Raw genomic sequence first — 24,816 nt, 5'->3', positions numbered from 1 at the left:
AATGGGAAGAAAATAAAGTTATAAAGTTTGGACAACCCGTTTGCATCGCCTGCATGTGTCCCGCCCGTGTGCCTGTTCTCGTGCCAGAGCGGGGAGACTTCACCCAATACCCTCTTTTCTGATGAGAAAAAGTGAACTCCGTGCTGAAATGCTGCTGCTGCACCCCGTTGCCATGCTCCTGTGCTCCTCTAACGCTGCCTCGTACCTCCCGGGCTCAAGCGTCCTCTCCGGAGGGGCCTCCCCAGCCATCTCACCCAGCTGGGGTGGAAGCCAAGAGTGGAAGATGGGGGTGAAAATTACAAACACCACAGTCCTAAAAGAATTCTTTTCAGGTTTTGATAATTAGCATCTTACAGAAGGACATGTGGAAAGAAATGCCTTTTTAAATTAAAAAAAAAAAAAAAAGCCAAAAAACCCCACACAACTTGTGAAAAAAATCTTGTTTCCAATTAAATACTATTTCAACAGGAAAAAACCCAATCATCCATTCAGCCTGACACTTCTTCAATAAGAGAGAATTCAAGCTTGCAGGATATAATTGACCAGCGTGGAATTTTGCCAGGATAGCAAGATAAACATAATTACTCATATTAAGAGTGTTAATTAATTGTTTGTGAACACAAATAATTGGCTGCTTGGTTTTATAGCTCATTAGGAAGCCAACAATTCTGTTAGACACCGCTGTCCGGTGGCCACACTAGGACCACTGAGCTGTAATCACCAGAAGCCTGAAACCGATCCAGTGCAAACCCGGGGGGGCTGACCGCCGAAATCGAGCTCCAAGGCAAAAAAATAGCGATAGCCAGTAAGCAAGTATTGACACTTTCTGGATAAAGGAGGGGCTTCTTGCGGTTGGGGTTTTGGGGTTCTTTTGGGGGTTGGTTCATCACCTATGCAATTTTTTCTACCAGAGATCTCTTTCAAAACTACGAAGGGCTGCCAGATGGAGTCAACCAGCATCAGTTACAAATCCCTGACCTTGACACACACTACCTGTGGCACTTTGCACACGCAGAAGCAGGGAGCGCCAGCAGCACACGCACTGCGATGGGCAGCGCCGCGGGAGCTCGGGCTGCCCCCGCTGAGGGCGATCGACCAACACGCAGCGCGGGGAGCGCCTGCGTTCTTGGCAGACAATAAAGATATTCTTACAAACCGCTGATGGGCTCAACAAGCTATTAATGACAGGTTCTCTTCATCATTTAAAATGGACAGACTCTGCTGCTTGACCACAAGGACAAGCAGGTTATTGCTTTGAAATGTTATACAAAAGACACAAATAAGGCATCTCTAATGAATAAACCACAAGTATGGCTCCATGGTTCTTTTTTAGTAGGGCTATTAATAGAAAACAGGACCTATTGAGGGTTGCAGATATATAACTCATCTGTTCCAAGGTTTCTACAGTTTGTTAAAGCATGTTACTTGGAAAAGGAATTAGCCAAGTACAATTTAGCAAACAACCACAAACATTTTTGGAATACAAGACTAACTCCCCTACACTTACAACTTTGCAATTTCCTTTCTTAACTAGCTGAAAGAAAAAAAAATCAATCTTCTGAGCAGCTGTCACTGTGGGTGCCATCCACGGGGAGTGCAGCTGCGACCCCCAGTGCGGTCGGCCAGACAGGCTGGGGGACCCCCCGCCAGCAGCAGTGCCCAGCACAGCTCCCTCTGGGGGGCCGGCTCCATCCCACCCCCAGGAACAGCGCGTGGGCCTGCTGGCAAGTTCTCCAGTTTACAAAGAAGATATTTTCTGGGTTTAAACTGGAGGTATTTCCAAATAACAATCTGTAAAATATTTACTGTATTTTTTTGCAGCAGCAGTTGTTCTACCACTGTATTTTGCTCCGGTGTGCAGGTAGGCACTAGATACCAGGACGGCAGAAGCTACTTAAACAAGGGTAAGCAGTAAAACAGGCTGCAATCAAGTGAATGGGATACGAACACAGATAAACCTAATGGGAACATTCAGACCCCATAAAGATGGTATCACAAATTGTGAAACACTCTTTTATACAGAAGGGATTAAATAACAAATTGCCAAATCAATATAAAGACTCGTCTTTTTCCTTAAGGGGAAAAAAGCTTCCTTACAAGCAAGTATTTGGAGATGCAGTAATTGGAAGTAGTAGACTCAGAGCATTCCTGTGGCTTAATGCTTCTGAGGAATGCCCCTACAATTTATTGGGAGTCCAAAAGGTCTTTGTGAACTTGCCTGACATAACGTTGAGATATAAAACAGTTTCCAGCATAAAGACGGAGCAGCTAACATACGTAATGAAGACAAAATCTTATTTGAACATCTAGTGAGTTACCCCTTAAGAAGTCAAGGTGTCACTACCCTGCCGAGCACCTTCCCAGTACATTTTTCCCCAAATCCCAGAGAAACCCTGAACACCAGTGAACTCTGTTCCTGGTCCACCCCCTCCCCAGGCTACTCAAACCCCCAAGAGCCGCCTCCTTCTGCACCTGCTGCTGGGAGGTGACACCATAAATCAGACCTGCAGCTCCAGCTCCTGCAGCACTCCCAATTTAGAAAAAGTACCAGTCATGGTCATCTGTCAAGACTACAGCATCTTTATAATGCATTAGAAAAATTCTCTGAACCCATCAGATTACAACTACCTGACACCAGCAGAGGAATGAAACATTTTAAAAATTTATTTAAGAGATTCAACTAGCATGCAAGGTACCAATGGAACTCGCAAACAAGATTAATTTTCAAACTGCTCTACGAACTATTCATAACGCTCAGCTATTTATTCCATTTACAGATTCAAAATACTAGTTGCAATGGAACATTTAATATGCCACCATTATAAAGGGGAAACTGTTGACAACTATGCCAGAATATACATCCTTTTCATCCCGCTGTTACTCCAAGAAGATATTGGTACACAAGCTCCTACAAATCATATTTCCCAAGCGATTCCCAAAATGGGAAGCAACAACAGAAAAGCAATTTTTTCAAATGCTCCTGCAATACATTGTGATAAGATTTTATTTTATTAGCGGTACAGAACAGTATATATTATTTAGATATTATATGGAAAAATTAAACATGAACCTAAACACTTCTCATGATGTACTGGGATATACGTGCTGTTAATAGTGAATATTTTGATTTAATGGGATTTAATAATCTGTTTAGATGAACTACTTAATGTTCTGATGACTGCTGATACTAACATCCTAGGCTCAACGAGCTTCAGACTTGTGACAATATTGTACTTTTTCCAGTTTTGATCAACTGATTAGTTTTTAATGCTAAGTATGTCTTGCCATCACTTGCGGTTTTAATATGTTTACTTAAACCAAAAATATTTTGCCCCTCAATAATTATTTTATATTGCAGCACTGAATGGAATTTAAGTCAATACATTATTCATAAAGCAAAGACAAGAGAAAAAACAAAGCTGAGCACTTCTTTCACAGACTTCAAATTACTAATACATACCATATTTATGCATGCAATATTTGATTGTGTGTGTGTCTTTTTTTTTTTTTTTTTTTAATCACAAGTTTGTTGTTTTCAGATCAGGATATGCCAAAAATCCAACACCAAACAATTTTTGTTTATAATTAAGGCAATCATCAATCCAAGGATTGTAGTCCATTTTATTTCATCTCTACATCAAAAAAAGTAATTTAAAAAAATTAAAATTCCCTTGAAACGGTAAGATAAATGAAAATGTAAGTGCCTTCACATAATAACAGTAAGCTGACCCTCTGGGAAATGGTTGACTTTCTCAATTCAAGGTATTCAAAGCTCATTCAAAAGTGTTCATTTGGAATGCAGATATCAAAGATGATGCAAATGTTCAAGAGAAAATTAAAACTTACCAGATGTTCTAATCCAGCTTTGATGTTTCCAGAGTCCCTGTAACAGAGAAACAAAAGTTCTAAATAGTTGCTAAACCCTTGTCTATAATGATTCATGTTTAACTCTGAAATGTCAAAGCCATGTAATTTCTCGAGTAGGTAAAATGTTTACTTTTAATATCTTAATCATTGCAATACCTAAAAAGTATCAATTATCCTAATGCACAACTACAGAATTATTTAAAACTTCAAATTTTAGCTGCCCTGAAATTGCAATAAACGGTAGCAATGCAACAGGGCACTCATTTAAAGAAACAACATTTTTACAATAATTAAGCGACTATTCATATTGGAAATAAAACAAGACGGCGCATAATGTTATTTATCACATCCACAATCAGTGGCTCATGGTTCTGCTTTGCCACTGCTTCAGTAATAAAATTCTGTGACTGTTTACAAAGGTGATGGGCTGAACAAATTGTACATTAACTAACTAGGTCGTGGCAGCCGCAGTAGAACTTTGCATTTGATTTCTGACAGCTGAAAAAAATACAAATGTACAGACACAAAAATGAGAAGTAATGTTGCACAAAGACAGCTGCAGAAAAACAGACCAAACCGTCAAAGCAAAAACCCAGAAAAGCACGGAGAATTCAGAGTGAGAATTAATCCTCAACATAGCCTGCTATATATATAAAAATAAATAAATAAAAAGATAACCTGAAAGAAAACTAAGGGAAAACAAATTTTAAAAATCCCCAACTCCCAGGCCCCTACGCACTGGGGCTGTCTCTGCTCCCACTGCCCCCAGGCGGTACCCGCTGCCCGCAGTGTAACCGCGCCTTGGGGACGGCGGCTGTACCCACGGCAAACCCGCACTGAACCACCCGCAAGGACGTCAGGTAATCACTTAGCAAACTATCTAGCGTAGCATGGATGTATAATACTAACTTTTCAACAAATTACTCAACCGTCCCAAGCCACAGGAGCAAAAACCCCACTGCATCCCTCTGAGACAGCAAGCGGTGCGAGCCGAGGGTTGCGCTCCCTGCAGTGCTTGGTAAGGCTGCGAAAGGCGCGAGGCAGAGATACACACACAAAGGGCCAAAGGGATGGCATCTCACTGGATGCCGAGTGAGGCTACGTTCAAGCACACGCTGTATCACCTTGCTGTACTGTATTTTAGACTTTTTACAGAAAGCTTTTATTTATAACTTCACACGCATTTCAAAAAAGCTCTGCCACACACTTGGGTCCCATTTGAATGTACCATGAATGAAGCAAGAGAAAAAGATGCCCTTTCCTCACGCTGTTATTTTGTATTTTGAAATGAGAACTCATCATTTACATCCATTCAGTATTGAAATAAAAATCATCTCCCACGTCTATTTTTGATGTGCTAAATGGCCGTGAAGAATTTAATTACTTGGGAAGCTGGATGCAAGACACTGCTGCGAGGAGCTCCCGACTAATGGCATAAAACCTGCCCTGTTAGTGCTCTGTCTCCCGCGCTGTCCCTGTCATGACTTCATCAATATTTGTGCAACTCCTTCTGCCCTGTGCTGAAAGCAGACTTAATTCAATTATAGGTCTCAAAACTGATAAAAAAGGTCCCGAAGTGGAAAATGCGAAGAGATTATTGGCAAATGAATAAAGATTTGTATCGAACTAACACACAAGAGTACAGCAGGGTTTTGTTGTTTGTTGGGTTGGGTTTTTTTTAATCATTCCCTGTCTTTAAGTCTTCTGGGAACACTGAGTTTCCCTTCCCCTCATGCAGCACATCGATTTCTGAATTAGACCGCAATATTAAATAATTAATATACTTGCCATGATTGATGTTTTGCATTAGTTGAATATTAGGTTATCAATCAAAATCCACTTGGTTTAATGTAATAATATTGAAAAAGTGTCACTGGCTGTTCATCCAATTTGTAGTTGAGGCAGCACAGATAGTAATATTGGTGTAACACAAGGCTCTAACGCAGGAAATGGAGTGGTTGAACATACATAAGGCAAACATTATCAAACTAACCAGGACAAGGTTGAGGTTGTCCTAAATAAACCTTGTGGCACCTGTCACTTCCAATGAAAACCTCTTCCCAGCCAGAGGCTGCCGTGCATCAATCAGTGGTGACAACTAGTAAAGCCATGGCATAATTTTATCTTTCTAGTTAAACAATAATTATACAACTAAGACTCCCATTAATACTATACTTCAAATATTGTGTTATGCAAAAATCAGACCTGTTGCTACAGCTCAGTCTAGTACATAACCCTGGATGCCTACAGAATACCTTAACCATTAATACCATTAAACGCTACAAATAAAAGACAAGAGCAGTTTTATGCACATCCACTATTATAATACTCCTATATAGGAACACCATAAGAAAATTATATTAATTTTATATCATTCTGATATCATGTATCATTTCATAATAACGTTTTACTCAGTTTCTACACCACACCACGTAGTTCCCAACAAGACACATATTTGCCTTTCAGAACGCCTCCAGGGTGCCACGCTTGGTTTTTTTGATGCATTAGGCAAGTTTGGTTTTATTTTTGAGTTTTTCTTTTTTCCATCAGAGAAGCTCTGGAATTGTGTTTCCCCACTATAGGCAAGACTTTGTGCTGTAAAATACTAGTTGACGTGCACATACTTTAAAATCATACATTAAACACAGCAAGCTTAATACTCTGGCTAATCCAAATGTTAGCTTTTGGTAATGCCAGGGGAAAAAATTGCAGCTAAATTTGAACTGTGGTCACAAGGGGCCTGTAACAACAAGCCAGGAATTCAATTTAGCAAGTGTAGCCGGTAACTAACTGAGGCAGCGTTAACTTAGTAGTGCAAGTTCCTTTGCCAGTAAACTAAAAATATTCACTAGCACTTGTTGGAAATCTTGATTTTAACCTGGACATATATTCACGTACATAAATGTAGGTTCCCATAAAAAACTAACCATTAATCAAGGTGGCTGAATAATATGCAGTATCTTCAAAATATCCAAACTTTAGCTATGATAAAATAAAAAGGAAATTATTTGTGAAATCTTAATACATTTATAGCAGTTTCACATGGGAACTGTAGAACTAATACTTGTTTTTGCACAACAGAGCTAAACAAATTACTGGATACATTTAGACCCGGACCTGTGGAGCAAAGCACCCTCAAGAAGCTAGCATTAACACCACACTACGGATGCCAGGGGCTTATTTTATTACTGTCAGGTTCCCTAAAACCAAAGAAATCTCAGAGATATTTTTGCTTATCACTAAAATAGGCAATTGAGCTTGTTAGTAGGTGTCTGTTATCCTCCTTAAAAAAATGACAAACAGTTGAGAGCTATTCAGATTCATGCTGCTATTCAGATCAGTAGTATCAAACTGGAAGTATTCTACATTTGTAAAAAATTTAGTCCAAATGAAAACAAACCACTTCAGCCCACATTCTTCGGTTCCTCTCAAGTTCTTATTAACTCCTTCTCAACGCTGCCCTTATATTTGTAGTTAAGAAGTTTTCTTTGCCATAGTTTTTTTGGTTAGAATCCACAGGCGGTAGAATAATGTGATGGATTACCTGTGAGTGTGGATCACCCGCAGGTAGCCCGGGCTGAAGGCATGCAGACCTATGCCTGCTCAGCTTCATCCAGGCTGCTCAGCTTCATCCAGGCTGCTCTTGAAAGCCCAGCTGTCGCAGGCAAACCATCTCACGGATTCAGTGTCCGCACTGGGACCATCCTTCCCTTCCACCCCCTCCAAACATCTCTTTTTTTTTTTTTCCTTCAGCCTGTGCTGGTTGCCCCTTCCTTCCCACCACAGACCAGTCCCAAGAGCCTGGCTCCTTCTCGTGGTGATCTCCCTCCTCCCCAGGCTGGGTGGCTGCTGCCAGGTGCCCTCAGAGCCTTCTCTTCTCCAGGCTGAACCACCCCAACCCTCAGGTCCCCTCACCAGGCAAGTGCTCCAGCCCCTGACAGAACAGTCCCAGTGTCTCTCATTCTTCTCCTCAGAAGCCAAATGAATAAATCACCTCGTAGCTAGCAAGGGTGGCAGTCCCACCACATTAAGTGCAGGAACCAGGTCACACGCAGCGCTCCGGGCGAAGGCTTTTTACCTCCACTCCCCACGAATGCCAATGTGTCAGCATTGTTGATCAGGCAGCATTATCCCAACTGGTTACAGATCATTTTCATAGAGGGCTCTCACTCTTAAAATTGTCTTGGATCGTTCAACAATCACATCTCACAATCCTTTCAATAATCTGTCAAACATCATTTTCAATTAATTCCTCTTGGATGAAGAACCTCACAGTGAAAGATGTTCTTGAAAGAACCTCATGTGTTTCTGTTCTTTATCCTCACATTAAGATGCTTCTGCTGCTTGCTGTCATCTAATGGCCTTCCCCACAGACCTTCCTCCCAGTAGCACACCCACCTGCTTTCTTCTGCATGTTATCAGCCCCAACTCGTACTCTAGACACATTGCCTCAAAATGAACAGCCGAACCTCTTCAGAAGGCTTCAGAGCTCTCTATAAACTTCAGCAGTTGCTATATAGTAAACACTCACCAATACAAGAAACAGAAAATGGGCTAAACATAATATAACAATAATCTAAATAAGCATAAATACTACGCAAAACCAAGCCGGAGTGGTGGTCTGGTCCTTTCTCCCACCTCCCTAAGCTCTGTGTTGAAGGTAGATAGAAGAGAAAACAGAAATGAACAAAAATATGCCTTAGATATTAGGAATTATACCAAGGGCTATGGAAAAGAAGATGTGAGGCCACTGCCTCTCCTGCCTTCAGCTTCTTCAGTGTGAGGAATCTATGCTGACCCAACACAGTCAAAGTGACAAGCAGTCCTACCGAATACAACTACAGTGGCGGTGACAGCCATGGGAGAAGTAGACTAGTCAGCTGTCTCTAGACCTTCCTTTCTGTGTATCATCTTTATTTTAGCAGATTGGCATCTCAAATTCCACGAGGCCTTTGCCACATCATTTTCTGCTTCTGACACTCATAGTCTTCTCAAAAGTGCTCTGCTAAGAGATGCTTTGCTTGTCAGTAGGCACTGTAAAAATAGATAATCAAACAAATCTAAATCAGATTTGGATATGGAATTTATTACACTTGCCACAACTGCTCAATCTAGCAGCATTAATACTCCAAATCCCAGAAAACACCACCACCAACAGCTGGTAACAATTTCCTCTCTCCCTCAGAATGTGGAAATCACCCATCCAAAACTCTGCCAACCTGTGGCAAGATCAGCTCTCCCAATGGTGAGTTTAAAGGCAAATATCTCATAATTTCCAAGACTAGAGCTGGGCTCTGTGTATTCCTGGGAAGACAAAATTAGCTTTCCACATCATTACACACTATTTAATTCAGCCCTGGGACATCTCTAAGATGGAGAACTGCTCCCCCACTTTTATATATTCTTATTTTATATATTCAATTTTTGCTGGATTTACTTTCGTCGGCCTCAAAAGTCTGTACAATCAGATTGAAGGTGTTCCAGGCAGCCAATTTTAGAGGAGGAGGAAAATAAAGAATAGTTTTTTCCCCCTGAGGTTTTTAACTTTTTTTCTAATTTTTATCGTGCATGCACATTTTGGAATACAGCATCATGTGTACTTACACACAGTTTAATCACAACTGGCTGGGTAGCCTGAACGATGTACTTGTGACCTTATCACTGTTTAGTGACGCATTTACGCAAACATTTAAACCACGCTGTATTCTGGAATAACTTCCCTAAGTAATCTTAAGCTCAGAGAACATGCCAGACATCAGGAGTAAAAGAGTCATGGCCAGATCATGCCTTTGTTCAATTCCAGCAAAATAAAAGCCTGCTACAGAAAAAAGTACTTTCTCCCTATTGGCAACAACTAGAGCAAAAGCACCCGATTATGGCGTCTGCACCGCGACTGCTCAGAAGGGACAACATGCTTGAAGTTCTTCCCTGAGCCAGCTTGACCTTCAGCTTCAGAGTTATAGAGCCCCGGGCGCAGTTTTTCAAAATGGGTACCCCCATCGTATTCCACTCAGTTATATAGGTTTTGTATTACCGTGCTGTCTGTGAAATTATAGGCTAATGTTTCCAAATCCGATTTCAGACCACGGACGCTTATTTCAGTAGGCTTTGAAAGACGCAGCGAAGATCACACAAAAATCTAAGCCCTGTGCCTGTCCTCTCCTCTGACACTATCTTTTGGAGGACGGTGCCGATTCGCCTGGGTGAACAGGTAAACTCACCCCTACTGACTTTCAACGCCAAGCTGGTCCAATGCCACCCGACGGTCTGGCAGAACTGCTGGCAATGAGCACGTAACGTGCAGAAACAGAACTACAACAAACACGTTGCTTTTCAACACTACCCACTTCAACCTCCTCAGGGTTATGAAGAAAAACCTGAAAAGCAGGGCTATATTTTTGTTGCCGTAAGTGGAAGTTACATCAAAGGGAGTATGCAAAAGGCAAGAGGAGAAATCCATAAAAGAAAGGTATTTCCTCCTGCCTCTTTTACACAAAAATGTAACCAAAGTAACCAAATAACGTATGCAAATGATATTACCAACAACAAAAATCAAAATCTCTGCAACCTACTACTTAGGTAAGTTACACAGACTCTCAATACCATGTGAATCCCTTGACAGTTGTAATGGCTTTAAGAGTTGTGGCTCCTTGTACCTAAAACCCCTGTTTTCTTCCATTATTGGAGATCAAAGCAAACAATAAAATGACTACAAAATAAAATAGTGAAAATAATTTAGGTATGCAGTGCCAACATCGGAGAGGGTACCGGTGAAAAGAAACACAGGACAGGCATCTGGCTGTTACTCCAATAGCACTAAGCATCCAGAAAACCAACATAATACATTAGGTTGAGAATTTTCTTTCTCACATAAGAGCTCAACAAGATGAGATATAGCTGAACTAGTAAATTTCTGCTGCTCTTTCCAATCTTTTGTGCAGAACAAACTCTCACGAAAAAGAGCAAATGGTTAAAGAATCTTACCCTCTGCTAGAAAAAGCATCCATGACATTTTTGAAAGGGTGGAATGTTCGTTTGCTCTTACTTCGTATCAGACTCAAACGATCTGGAACTGATCCTGAAGTACAAAGACTCCAAAGCTGGTGGTGGTATGCTCAGTGGCTCGCTCACTACAGTCATCCAAATAATTGATTTCACTTGGGAAAAAATGGTAAGAAGTTTGGCCAATTCCTAATAAATTTAAATGTAACAAAGATTCAAGAAGATCATATGAAGGTCACTTATCAAAAGCAGGAAGAAAAGCAGAAGTCACCCCCCCACACAAACACATATGGAATAACTTGGAACTGCTGAAGAACTCAGTAGAGTATAATGCAAACTAAATTGAATCATGCTAAAACCAGGGACTTTAAACAGGACACAAGGTGAAACAATTTCCATAATATGTTATCCTAGAGAGAAGAAGAATCAGTACCCAATAGACCTTATGAAATATTCAAGAGAAGAAAAAAAAATACATATAACCCTGCCTCACAGAGTAAAATGCAAGATTTTATGCAATTGAAATAAATACTGAAACTAAATAGAGGGGCAAAAAAATACCATGTTGACAGAATCAATATTTTCAAACAGACCCTACAAAAAAAAAAAAAAAATCATCCCTTTTCCTCCATAAGTATTTCTCAGATAAATGATAGCCAAGATAACTACCCCAAAATCTCCCAATTCTGTTTTACCGAGACTTCAGGTCAGATATGGAAATCTCATAAATTATCAAAGCAGATTTCTTTCTCCTCGTTGCTAGTTCAAGCCATCTCTCGGATAAACCCGGCAACTCCAAGGACCTCGTAACATTGGAGTCCTCAGAGTATGTGGAGTGAGGTTCTGTTGGCTTTTTCCCTGGGTTCTGGGTGGGTTTTTGTCTTCCTGCTCTGTGCACATGGTTCCCTTCACAAAGAGTAGAACCCTGTTAATCAGCGTTGACATTCCCAGCAAACATAAACAATTAAGCTTCGGGTTTTGGAATGTCACTATCTCTGTCAACCAGTCTTAAATAAATTAGACAACTTTGGCCTGTTTTACCTTTTCTGTAATATTATTTAGTAGATATTCAATTAAAACACATCCTGTAGGTGAAAGTGTATGAAAACATTTCCGTAATGGACATTAGTGGTAGTAGGAAGTGTTGCTAATTAGCCTCAAAGAACAGAATAGATTACAAAAGTAGCAAAAAGCCCAGCAGTGTAAATGCACAGAACACTGCACTGCATATTAAACAAAGCAGAACAAGTTTTAATGTTGGTAAGCATAACTATAGTAAAAACTCTCCGGACTAGTAAAGAGTGTTACAGGTTAATGAGGAACATATAAAGAGTGCACAATAATTATCATACCTAACACCTTACCATCTGTGTTTGGATGGCTGCAGAATATAAACACAGTTTATCAGCATTAAGTCTGAAACTAATTACACATGTATTTCTATTAGCATACTGTTAGGATAAATATTTAAAAGGTTAGGTTTTCCTCAGCTGCACTCAACTCTTAGTACTGAAGAACATTAAATTTAAGTGTAATTCAGTGAGAAAATGTAAATGTTCTAAGCACTAAAACAATTCGAGTACAATCAATTTTCCATTTTCTGAAAGCTTCTAAATCCTCCTCATTCACCCAATTACTACTGTACTTAACCTAATGAAATTTTATTCTGCAGGAACAATACTATTCTTAAACAAATTTTTGAAAAATATAAGATTAAAAACTTCTAGACAAAGAATAAACTCCTAGAGAAAAGATGCAAATAAAATTACTATCATAATCTTTTGTTTTTTATTTGCAAGTATAAAACTGAAGAGAAACAAAAGCGTGGAACATAGCATCTGTCATATCAGAATATAAAAAGATGATCCTGGCACAAAATGAAAAAGCTCTAATTCATTTGCAAATCAAGCCTGCCAGTTCTATTTCAAGCTGGCGGTAACTGTCAAGAGTTAACAAGATAATCACTTTCAATCCTGCCTTCAATGGTACATTACACTGTTATTCCATTCAATAAGGCCGTTCTTTGGGGCACTAGATGAATGGTTTTCATTTCTAACTCACACAAAAAGTTGCAAAAAAAATCCATGGGGCTTAAGAAAGAAATCCCTTTATGGGCATTTATCTGCCGGCACTTGCTTTTAGGCAAAATGAGATATTTGGATACATTGGTGTCCATTCACTTCCTCTATTCCTTTAGGCCCTCAGTCTGTTGATAAAAAAAAAAAAAAAAAATCCACACAAGGAAACCTCAAGCTTCTTTCGTATTTTTTAAACTACCTATGCGCATTTAACAAGTTCTGTAATCATGTTTTGTAAATACTTCAAGAACACACAGCTCACTACACCACGCTGAAATGACATTGCATTTGAATAGATCCATCTTTGTCTAAACTCATTATAAACTGTAAAAAAAAAAATAGTAAATGCTCATGAAAATTGTGCTTAGGGAAACAATAAACAGTTCCCCATTAAATGTTCAATAAAAAGAAAGTTACCAATTACAAACACTCTGCCTATGAAACAAGTTAATCTAGGATTTGTCTGTATTATTTGTGATTTTTCATGTTTTGTTTGTTTTTTTTTTTTTTTTTAAGTTTCTGTGCTATGCATTCTTCCCAAAGGATATAATCTTGTAGAAGTTTATGAAGTTTAAAACCTATCTGCTGGCACAAACCATCTACTAATCTCTGTGGGGAAAAAAAACCTTCATGCTTTCATTTATTGCTCAAAATTGCTATTGTAAGATACTACTTGCATGTTAAGGTTGTACTGTACAGATACACATTCTATCATCGAATATTCTATAGCAACAACTTAAATACTCTACTAATTTTAGAAACAAATCACTAAATCTTTTCTCTGGTTTGTTTTTTTTCTCTTTCTTTCTTTAAATCCCCATAAATCTCAGTTCACAGAACACAGCTAATATCTATATTAAATATATCTTATCGGAGTTAAGCTCATCCAGCCTCAGGTCTGTTGCCCATACCCAACGCCAACGAGCTCACTGCCAATACCGTATCTGTAGATACTTTTTTTTATTTTTAATCAGCACAAATCATTCTCCTTAAACTCAGGGACCCATCTCGCCAGTCACTTCTTACACTATTTGCATACCTTACAAAGATGATTTGTGATCGCTTTATAATCCATCACGACAAGTCAGACAACTTTTTCCATATACCCCTCGTGTAAATGCTGCTTTACAAGTCAGGGTTTCTTTTATGGGAAATCTAAACACCAGAAGTTACCAGCAGACTCACAGGCTTTGATTTTGTTCTTTGCGCTTCACAAGTTTCTTCAGAGGGTCTAAACAGAGAGGTGTTCTTATAATTAAAAATATCCTGTAACAAACCCAAAACCTATATGCCTCTATTTACGCAGCATGAGAACACAGTCAGTTTTGCTGCCCTACTGCCAGTGCTTTCCAAAAAGAAAGAATATAAAATAAAAATGAATTGGAAGTTCACATGCTAGAGCAGAAGATGTTGCACTTAGAACACAAATTAAGAGAAAGTGAACAGATGGATTTCAAATAGCAGGTCGTGGCTTTAGGCAAGACTAAGAGAGTCCCGAAAAAACAGGAGCCTGCCATAGAAATTTGGGATGAGTTTCCTTCCTCTCTAGCCAGCAGCAGCACAACAACTGGTGCTGCTTAAAAATAAACAATTGATTTAAAAACAACAAGCCAACCACAAAACAAAAAACAAAGCAAACCAAACCCCACCTTCCATTCCATAAAGCAGGCATTTGGAACAAAAAGCAAAGATAAGCAGCAGAGTAATGTACCTACTACCTTCAGTAAAGGTAGGTATTTGTTTCTAGCATTCACGTCTGATCAGTTTGCACAGTGCAGATGAAAGCCCGGGATGACCCAACAGCTCCAGGACACACACATTTTAAGGCCAAAGACTAAGAAAAAGTAGTTTCACATTCCCATTATTCCTGAAGATGTGTGCAGCACTTTAGCAACCGTGGTCAAGTTCAGCTGAGACCCACAAAGTGCCACTTTACTGAAACTCCGCCGCTTCGACTGCATTTGATCCAATTTTAGCACACTGAACCCTCGCACTTTTTTAGGCATCACTGTTGGGAGGTATAAAAATCCAATTTGTAAATGCTTTTGCGCTGTTCCTCTTAGTGTCCCTGCAGTTTGATTTTGTCACTTTAGTTTAATTCCTCTACGTTCTTTCATCTGGCCTGCATTTATCTCCCAAAGGAATGCAGGGGCACATTCAGAATATACTCTAAATGTTTAAAATGTGTTTAAATGTCAGATAGGATATAGATATAGATAGATAGCCTTATCTTTTCACTCCTACACAAGGTAAAAAATTTTCCTTCTGAAAAAAGCAGATCCACCTGATCTCGGAATATTTAGATTCTATCTCCTCAACTACTTCAGCTGACACAGCTTGTAGCATTTCTGATCTTAAGAGACTTTAGTTTCAGGCTGTATTTCACAATTAAACAGTTTGTTTTATTACAACTCCACGTAGCCCCAAAGAAAGCCTTTGAAAGCCCCAGGTTTCTGTAAGACAGCCATTCCCAGCAGCCCGACCACACGCTGTGATGTAGGAGCAGCTCAGAAGATTCTGCAACACAAGTCTGACGTGAGGCACAAGCCCCTGTTATTACATGAATAACCTGAATGAACCTCAACAAAACACCTTATTAATACATCTGGAGGATTTACCATCACTACGGTACCGCAGCTATTTTCAGCTCAAATGAACACACTGTAAATATTTTGGGATGGCACAAGTCACAACCCCGGCACTACCTCCCCAGCGTTCAGATGCATCTTGTCCCACCTGACTCCAGAATTTTGTAGATGCTTTTCAATAATTTGAGGCTGGTAAGTTACCAAGAGCACCACAAAGACCCTTTTATTTTGTGCAGAAGACTCACAAATTCTTCTAAAAGGTTGTTCTGTTAATGCCTAGATGAATTTTGAAAACATATTTAATATGAAAAGGGTTTCTTTCAAGTCTGACTTTCAATAAGGAGGAATGCTGTACCTTCTAACAACTTCCATGTTGGGCTGTGTTGCAAGACAAATCTGTAAAAATTAAAAAAGGTAGAGCCTAAGTTCTTCAAGCTTGATAGGAATTTAGTTCCTTGGCCACAAACACAGGGAAATAAATAATAGCTCCTCAAAACAGAGAAAAATAAGAATGGATTGCAACTCTCAAACACAGCTGACCAAAACCAAGCCTAACAGGCAGCGACAAAAATAACCTGAAAGCGCTTTAAAATTAATGGAAAGCTTGGAAAAAACCAAAGCAAACCAAAACCAGCTAATGAAGCTCATGGAGGAGATTTGGAAGAGGAGGCAGCTGACAGACCACTGACAGCAGTCACCACTTCAGCAACTTTGCCTTTGCGGCAGTAAGCCCAGAGCAGTGCTGGGCACCTGCACACTACCAAATCACCCCAGACTTTGTCAACGCACTTTTAAATACGTGTAATAGCAAAGATCAGAACTTGAAGCCTACCTTGATAACATCTTGGTATTCCAGCATAAAGAGCTTCAGTTGTCAAAAAAACCCTGTCACACCTGGACCTAGTCACAGTGGATTTGTACCTAACACAGCTACATCAAGATTGTAGAGAACAGGCTCATTTCTTTAAATTATCTGACAAGGCTAATAGTTCTCTTGATACCAAGCGCAATTAACTCTCCGCTAATTCAACAGCCGCACTAGACAACTAACACTAATAGGTCTGTATCTTGCTTATTTGTTATTTCTTTCCCCAGCATTTGTAATAGCCTCTGACTATATAATTTACAAGTCTGTTATTATTTGAGAACAATTAATGAATGCTAAAATTGCTTTTGGTCTTGTGCTCATTACATATCTGCTTCTTAGGGAGAAGTTTCAGAAGCAATAGATGTATTCAAGACAACGCTATGCCCGTGCCGAAAGCACAGATAGCGTCTAGAATCTGACGTCCGAGGCATTACGGTGAGTTCAAGTAAACAAGAAAAGATCCTTAAGTTCCAGTAAATCACAGCTTAAAATTTTTGTAGAAAATTTTACATCCTGGGGAAAAAAAAAAGAAACCAAAAAGCCCCCAACATCAAGTAATGATGACTAAACACTTCATGCTGGTTGAGTTGCACCGAAACCACCTGAAGGCTTCACGTGTTCCTTAATTGTTAAGCCTGCTCTTCTTACCACATCACATTGGCCTTATTCATTTAACTGTACAAAATGCTTGCTTTCATTAATACGCTTTTAACCTTTTACTACCACGTAAGACTAACATCATTATTTTATTTGGCATTTAGCATTCCCAGCACTTCACGGAGAAAGTCTCCGGTGAAAACAGACAGCAGTACTGGCTTTGCAAGACGGAGCAAACTGTTGAGAAGTGGCCGGCCAAAGTCTAGACCAGAAATCTTGCTAGGCGTTTTGTATTTTGGCATTCCTTCAATGAAATTAAAATAATTAGTATTGCACACCACTGATTTACCACCAAATGGACCAAAATTAGAAGAAAAAGACAAAAATATAAAACACGTCTCGTTCTACAGCCAAGATTTCCCTCAAAGGTTATTTTTCTAATATAAAGCCAAGGAATTCCTGAAAAAATTAAGTACCATAAACATGGCAGGCTCCAAGGAAACTTGGATCTTAAGCTATTTGGAGCTTGAAGATTAAAACCAGCACTTCCTATTGTACCTGCAAATATTGGAGGCAAAGCAAAACATCCTATAAAAACAAATTCCAAACAAATAAGCTGCTAGAGCCTCCAACAGCAGCAATTTCTAGAGGATTCACAGACCGTACAGGAACACCTGCAAATGCGGATGATCGGGCTGACAACTGAGCAAGCACTGTTCTGTCGCCTTCTCTGGGGAAATAACTTGGAGCTAGATGCCCATTAGTCCATACAAGTTACCCTAATCTCTGTATTCTCAGCTGTACCCACTTCCATTCACCTCAGCTCACACCGTTTAGGACAGGAGACATGCTGAACCTACACAGACCTCCCTCAGCAGACTTTGTATCGAGGAGACACCAAACTCTGCGATGGAAATGATTTTATCTGATCACACATGGCCTCCAGCACTCGCCTACCTGGCTGCTCACGCAGGACTTCCTGAACCATTACAGACTGATGCTCTACAACAAGCCAAAAGCGGTGCTGGTTTCCATTAAAATGTTAATTTTTACAGCAAAGTAAGGCAGACAGCTCGGGGTGGCAGCCTCAAGAGTTAGCCGCCCTCGTGTATGAATCAAGCTTTTATATTCATTCAAAGGAGGAGCAGGCACTAAAGCGAGCAACCCCTTTGCGAACAGAAGACTTTGCGTCTCCATGATGCTATCAGAACTAAGGATTTTTCTCTATTTTATTATAAAACCCTTCATATTTGTCTTCTTTCACTCTATTAAGAAATGTATTCCAGACAGTCTTACTGATGTTAAATGGAGTAACATGAACACTTTGCTAACCACTATTAGATGGCCTGGGTAGAGAACATTGGAGTATCAGTGCTCTGAAAGAGATTAAAGTCAGGCTTAAGAAAAAAAAGAATATAACAAATTCAGAATACAGAATAACTGCGCAGACCGATGGACTCATCTACAGAAATAGCACATTGATATTGCTGGGGGAAAAAAAATAATCTAGTATATTGGCTCTTTTCCCAGATTTTTCAGTTTTGGCTGAAAGTTATAATCGCAATATACAAAATTACTATGTCTTGCAAAGAAGTGCCAGAAACCAGTGTCCCCAGAAACTGGAACTGGAACAGTTCCAAGCAATCAAACACATTCATGTAACAATGGTCAGGGCCGAGTGGCCTTTTACACAATGGCACGGTAGGATAAGCCACCTACTTAACTTTCTGGTAGAGCAAGATATTGGAAAGTTACGAGAACATTTGTGCATAATAATTTCTAATCATTCAAAACAGGTCAGGATGCTGTTCTAACATAAGCAAACAACATATAACATATATAAGTCTATATCCTTCCTCCAGTCATTGTGGCTTTCAGTCATCAAGGTCAGCCTGCAAGGTCCGCATTTGGATGGCTGACACTTGCACCAGTACAAACGGCTGATAACGGAAACAACTGGAAGAATCAGCCTTGTGCCTACATGCAACAGAGGGGAACATAGTTTAGTTAGCTATGCATATTTTTTTGCCCAACAGTAGAAAGAAACACAGCATAACCAACACCTACGGTAAACAAAAATGTTCAAACTGTATATAAGATGTGTGAAATCGTTTCAACCATGAAGAAAAATTTGAAAAGTCTGCCTGATATTTGGGATTTAAGGTGGACTCCCTTTCTTGTACATCTGTAATGACAGAAGTTGCACAAACCAATGGAAAAAATATCTGTAAAATGTCCAGTCTTCGTACATACGACATAGCCTAGCACATAATCCTTGGTGCATCACAAAAGCACACCCCTCCCCCCCCCCCCCCCAAAAAAAAAAAAAAAAGTTGGTCCTCTTGAAGGTTTTCCTTTTGCCCATTCTCTATATGGCACTTAACATCATTCATCATGACTATAGCAACAAGGAAGGCTGAAATTAGCACTCTGTAGAGCATCTATACACTTGCAGGATGTCAGCAGATGTGATTGTTAAATGACAAAAAGCCAAGTGCTGAGAAATATCTGAGAATACTATAATAGCCCAGCACCAGGTAGATTTTTTTTTTTTTAATTAAAATATAGACCCCAAAGTCATAGCCAAGGGAATTCACTATCTCTTGAACGTGGAATTGATCTGAATGCAATTACTTTACCTCTTTTTAGCTCCATTTGACTTTGAACTAAACATCAATTAGTGCACAAACATAATACTGCAAGATCTGTTAACTCCAATACTAAGTTTTCCATAAAAGATCTAAAGCAGTTTTATTGGCCTTCATTTAATAGCTTTCAGCAATCACAAATATTGCACATGAAAGCTCAACTTCATTTTCTGGTGGTCACTTAAACCCTTAATTCTCACAATAAAACTCTCTCAGTCTTAGTTTTAAAACCCTTAAATTAGCAAACAAGACACCACATAATATATGCTATAAGCAAAGGTCTTCTCTGAAAAGCTGGGACCTTCAAGTGCTTCAGCTGCGATACAAGCCATTGAGCCATGGCCAATATAAGCCAATTTGAATAATCAATATGACAACCTTATTTTTCTAATGCAAACAGGATTGATACAGTAAGGTGTCTCACTGCCACATCACAGTCATGGCCTCTTTTAACCCCTAATTAGATTTAGGCGATTATCCCTGCTCTTCCTTACAAGTGTACAGCCCGGATAAGAGATGACAAAAGCTATCTGCCACTTACTCAGCCTTTGCAGACTGCAGGTTATCCAGGGAGATACAGGGTAAGATCAGCAAACAATTGTTATTCATATCATCTACAGTTTTAAGATAGTCACAGTTTTCCATACATGCTAAGTGAAAATAGCCCAGAGCATTAGGTAAATGCAAAACGCTTAAGAACATCAGGGTTACACAGATGGAAATTCAAGGTGATGTTAGGGAATTATGTTTAATTCAAATTGGTTACCACAAAGAAAACTATCTAGCAATGATTTTCTTTTTCAGACAGGAAACACTGAGTCTTCAAGAGATTTCTGTTCATTGTTTATTGTGTGTAACAGTGAGTATGTTACATGCCTATTTCTAAAAAAATAAAAATAAAAAAAAATTCGAACTTAGAAACAGCAATCCCAATAGATTTACATAGCTAAACAAAGTACTAACAGACAGAGAAGATCTATTACAGAAATGTAATCACATTTCATTTACAAGAACTCTTATCTCAAGCACTTAAATATAAAATTTAAACAGTTTTCCATTTTATTGTACTCAGTATTTGAGCTAATAAGACATAAAAGTATAATCATGTTAGCAACATTTCTATTGCATTACATAAACACAGTACTAGATTAAAGGCAGACCAGGAAAAAGCAAGCATGATGTTGCATATAAAACTAAACGCTTTATTTCTCCTGGCAGAAATAAATATCACTGGTATCACGTGTGAAAACCGCTATGCTAAAAATAGGCCATATGTTCATGAAACTTCTATTCCCATACTGATGAAAGAAAATAAAAAGTATTTTCATACGTATTACCCATACGTGAACATAGCATGCTTTTGTAACCAAAAGAGAAGTATTCCCCTATAGAATGCTTTTATTAGCAGGCTATGCGATCACAGAACTGGAAGGATCATTTATCCAAGTTAGCTGCCACCCACTCACGACTGGAGTAAAATTTTCAGAATTGTTTAGAAGACACTTGGACAGAATTTGAAAAATCACTGAAAGGTAATATACATTGTTAAAAATATTGTATGCACTGTGATTAAACACCCTTTATCAGCAATACACTATATTCAAGACAAACTGCAATGCAATTTCTGCATTGCTTCTTTGGGCTCTACTTCCCATCAAAGAATTGCTGCTGCTCCTCCCAGCTTTCTGCTCCTTCCACATGCCAGTCGGAAGCAGTAAAGGCACCGTCTTCTCCTCGTCACCCACCAAGAAGGTACCTTGATGCCAAAGAAACAACATCGTGGGGACCTCTTGCATGCAGCGCAAACAATCCAACATTCATCCTAGATTTTCATATGTGCATGAAGACTTTTACTTGTTACTATTATTTACATCCCTGTCTTTCACCGATTTTATTAACTCACTTTTCCTAATAAAGGTTCAAGATATGGTCACCCTGAAACCATACTACTTAACGGTTATGCAGAAACTATGGATACGCGCTTCCTCATGCTTCCGATGCACAACCCTCCCTACAGGCCCTTATATTTCTTTCTCTGTTAAACAGAAAAAAGAAGACAAAAAGGTTTAACAGATCCTTGATAAGATTTTGTGCGATATTTTTGAGTAGCGTTTTGAAAATCTGATGTTACTACTTCTCTAAAAGCAAAGACTACAAAGCTCTATGTGCTTGCCCTAAACATAACCAACCAAATAAATATCTAAATGGGGGGAGCACTAATGAAAGGCAATGATTAGTCTCCTATTCAGGTTATTTGGACTTGTGAGAAAATCCATTTATGTAGAATATTATTTTAACTTAATTCCATCAAATTCTCATTAAATTGCAGAAAAAATATACAGAGTTCTCTACAAATGTTTTGCACAGGTTGGATAAAAACAGTTGATAAAAATGGTTTGATACTGAAAAAACAGTCAGCATGAGGATTTGTTCCTGCTCCTCTTCAGCTGTTTCTGAAGTTTCTCATTCGAGTGCTTTGCCTTCTAAAAAAAAAAAAAAAAAAGAAAAATCCTATAATAATTGGGAATCTTTTCCATTTGCTAATATAATTACCAGTTACACAAGCGTGGGGGGTTTCTGTACTGAAACTTGCAGTACAGAAGAGGAAGGGAGAGCAAGCAAATAACATCTGTTGTAACGGAACTGTTCATGGCAAAAATTCCTCCAGCCTCACCAATACCCCAAAGAGCTGGCTGAGCCCTCCAGCAAGGAGGGGTGAGGCTCCCGCTCGCTGCACCCGGCGGCATGTCTCCTGCTCACCGGCGGGTTCAGGGCTCTCTGCTGCGGGCTGGTTTGCTTCCCCAGGCGCCTCGGCACACCTGGCAGCGCACAAATGCCCCAGAGGCTCGTTTTAGGAGGAGTCACAGACGCCCTGACAACCCTTTAACAAACCCTCTCACGGAAGGGTTAGCGGAGGTCAGCATGAAGCTGAGAACGGGACCCAGGGCTGCAACATCGCCGATCCAAACCACTGCTGCTCACCACATCTCTCGAGATAAATATCTCAAGATAAACGCACCCAGCCGGTGCACCATACCTGTGCCAGTAACCCAGAACTCCTGCGCCAACTCAGGCAAGGGACCTCTGGCACAAAACTCATCCCCACAAATTCACAGCATCTTCCCTCCCGCGATGCACATGAGCCACAAGTGCTTCACAGAATTCCACTACAAATCACTTACAACTTTGAGTTACAGTGCAAGACTGATAAGCTTGAGATAAGCAATGATTTCTGGCAGCAGGCGGCAAAGGGACGCTGCATATGGTGACAGCATCAAGACATGGGGGATTGCCACTTTCACGCTTTTTTGATAGTTTTCAGTTTTCAGATGCTGACCCAATATAACTTCAATACATAATGCCATTAAAAATATATTATCAGCAGTCAAGGTCTACTTTGGATTGAATAAATTGATCATCATCAGAAATATTTGCACATCCACGATCCACGTGGTGCAGCCTCCATTCAGCAGAGACCAGCGCAGATATATTACTCAGTCTTAATTCTTAGTTAAAGCGCTTAACTCTTATGACCAGATTACTGATGTTAAATCCATCAAAACCTAGAAAACTGTCAAAAGAAAATTTCTCCCCCATAGGGAAGGTGAGAAGTACAACCTAAAAATAAGGTATTTCCATTATTCAGAATATACCACTAAGACAGGGCAGAGCATAACTTTCAAAAAATAATAACCAGAAGAATAAACATTTCAAGCGTTTAACACCTAGGTCTAAATATCTAACATCAATTCACTAAGCTGTTATAGCCCAAATGCTTAAAAAAAGACAAAAGCAGCACGTGTATTGAAGTAGAAAAAGAAATGTTACATATGGGCGCCCAAGCAGGTAAGTGGGACGGAGCACATTTGCTGTTACCTGTAGTCTTTTCTGCTTTCCTTCCTCTCTCTGTCGTGCCCACCACTGAAAAGAAATGAAAGCTGAACTGCACCGCAAGGGAAAGCTGCCAAACAGCGAGAGCTTAAATACAGCAATGAGAGCTAAAATATGTCAGTCCGGCCTTTTCCACAGTGGAAAAGGAAAAACAACTGAAAAGATTGGTGGGAAGAGAAAAACATTTTAAAGTGCTGCACAGGCTGCAATATACACTCAATACAGTGCTTCTGTGATTATTTATTTTTCTTTTATAAATTGTGCTTTAATCTGTACTTTATTGAAAATAAGCAAGCAAAGCCTCCGATGTTTCCAATTAAATTGGTGCAGCTGTTTCTCAAGAGGAGAGATCTATTACATAACCTTTAAAGTTAATGGAAATAGCTTTCAACAAGCTCTAGGGCCTAAAGCTTGTTTAGTTTTTTTAAACAAATTAATTGGTGGATTTTAATCTTTTGTCCTCCTCTATACAAAACACATCTTGACCTTTTAAGTAAGATTTAATATCTCCCACTGCGTATAAGCCCCTACCTTCTCTTCTACCTTCATGCTCCTGACTTACAGAGGATCTGCCATAAATTAAGTCCCAGTAGAAATTGATGCTGCAATATTATCTAAAATTTCATAGAGACTGTGCCATACAAGGGGTTTTAACATTATTTAATGTGGTCAGGAAATTGAGGTTTTTACTTCCACATCACAATTCCTAAACCCAAAAAGTAATTAAATAATTGCACGCTGCCGCACCTCTGTGAGGGGCTGACGGCTCAGCAGGTCCATGGCCCCGTTACATTACAAACCCCAGGCTCCTGCTGGGGAGAACATCCAGGTTCTTACACAGGATCGCTCGCATTCCTCCTGAGCCACTCGCTGTCAGTGGGTGCTCCATAGCATAAACTTTGTTAGTAGCTGACAACTACTTACTGCCAAAATTTAAAAAATTAAATAAAAAAAATAAGACAATGAAGCCCCTTTTTTCCCTGTACTCACCCAGTTCTCACTTGGCCCCCCAGGCCGCCTGGGTACAACCGCAGGGTCCCTCCTGCCCCAGCGTGCCCATCCCGCGGGCTCGCAGAGCCCCCCCGGGCACCAGCCACCCTCACACTCCTCTCTGGGCTCAGAGTAAATTACCCGCTCCTTACGTGGTGAGCAAATGGGGAGAAAATTTTTGTGCATGTACAAAGAGGAGAAAAGGAGGAAATAAAAAGGAAAAGGTGAGATGGCAAAGCCAGGCATATGAAGCCTTCTCAGTCCTCCTGCCCCTGTAGAGTTACAGG

At 39.7% G+C, this 24,816-nt stretch overlaps 1 protein-coding gene across 2 annotated transcripts in view; it reads right to left on the bottom strand.

Annotated features, from left to right (window-relative positions):
• RSRC1 (arginine and serine rich coiled-coil 1) overlaps positions 1-24,816 on the bottom strand; it is a 167,744-nt gene that overhangs the window by 87,686 nt on the left and 55,242 nt on the right. For both annotated transcript variants that reach the window (XM_056358629.1, XM_056358630.1), the window contains one exon: positions 3,847-3,883. In XM_056358629.1, the coding sequence (XP_056214604.1) occupies positions 3,847-3,883 (37 nt within the window). The remainder of the gene's footprint in view (positions 1-3,846; positions 3,884-24,816) is intronic.

This window comes from Falco biarmicus, chromosome 13 (assembly GCF_023638135.1).
Source record: "Falco biarmicus isolate bFalBia1 chromosome 13, bFalBia1.pri, whole genome shotgun sequence".
Taxonomy (NCBI): domain Eukaryota; kingdom Metazoa; phylum Chordata; class Aves; order Falconiformes; family Falconidae; genus Falco; species Falco biarmicus.
Note: the sequence above shows the minus strand (reverse complement) of the source record. Positions and strands in the feature narration are given on the sequence as shown.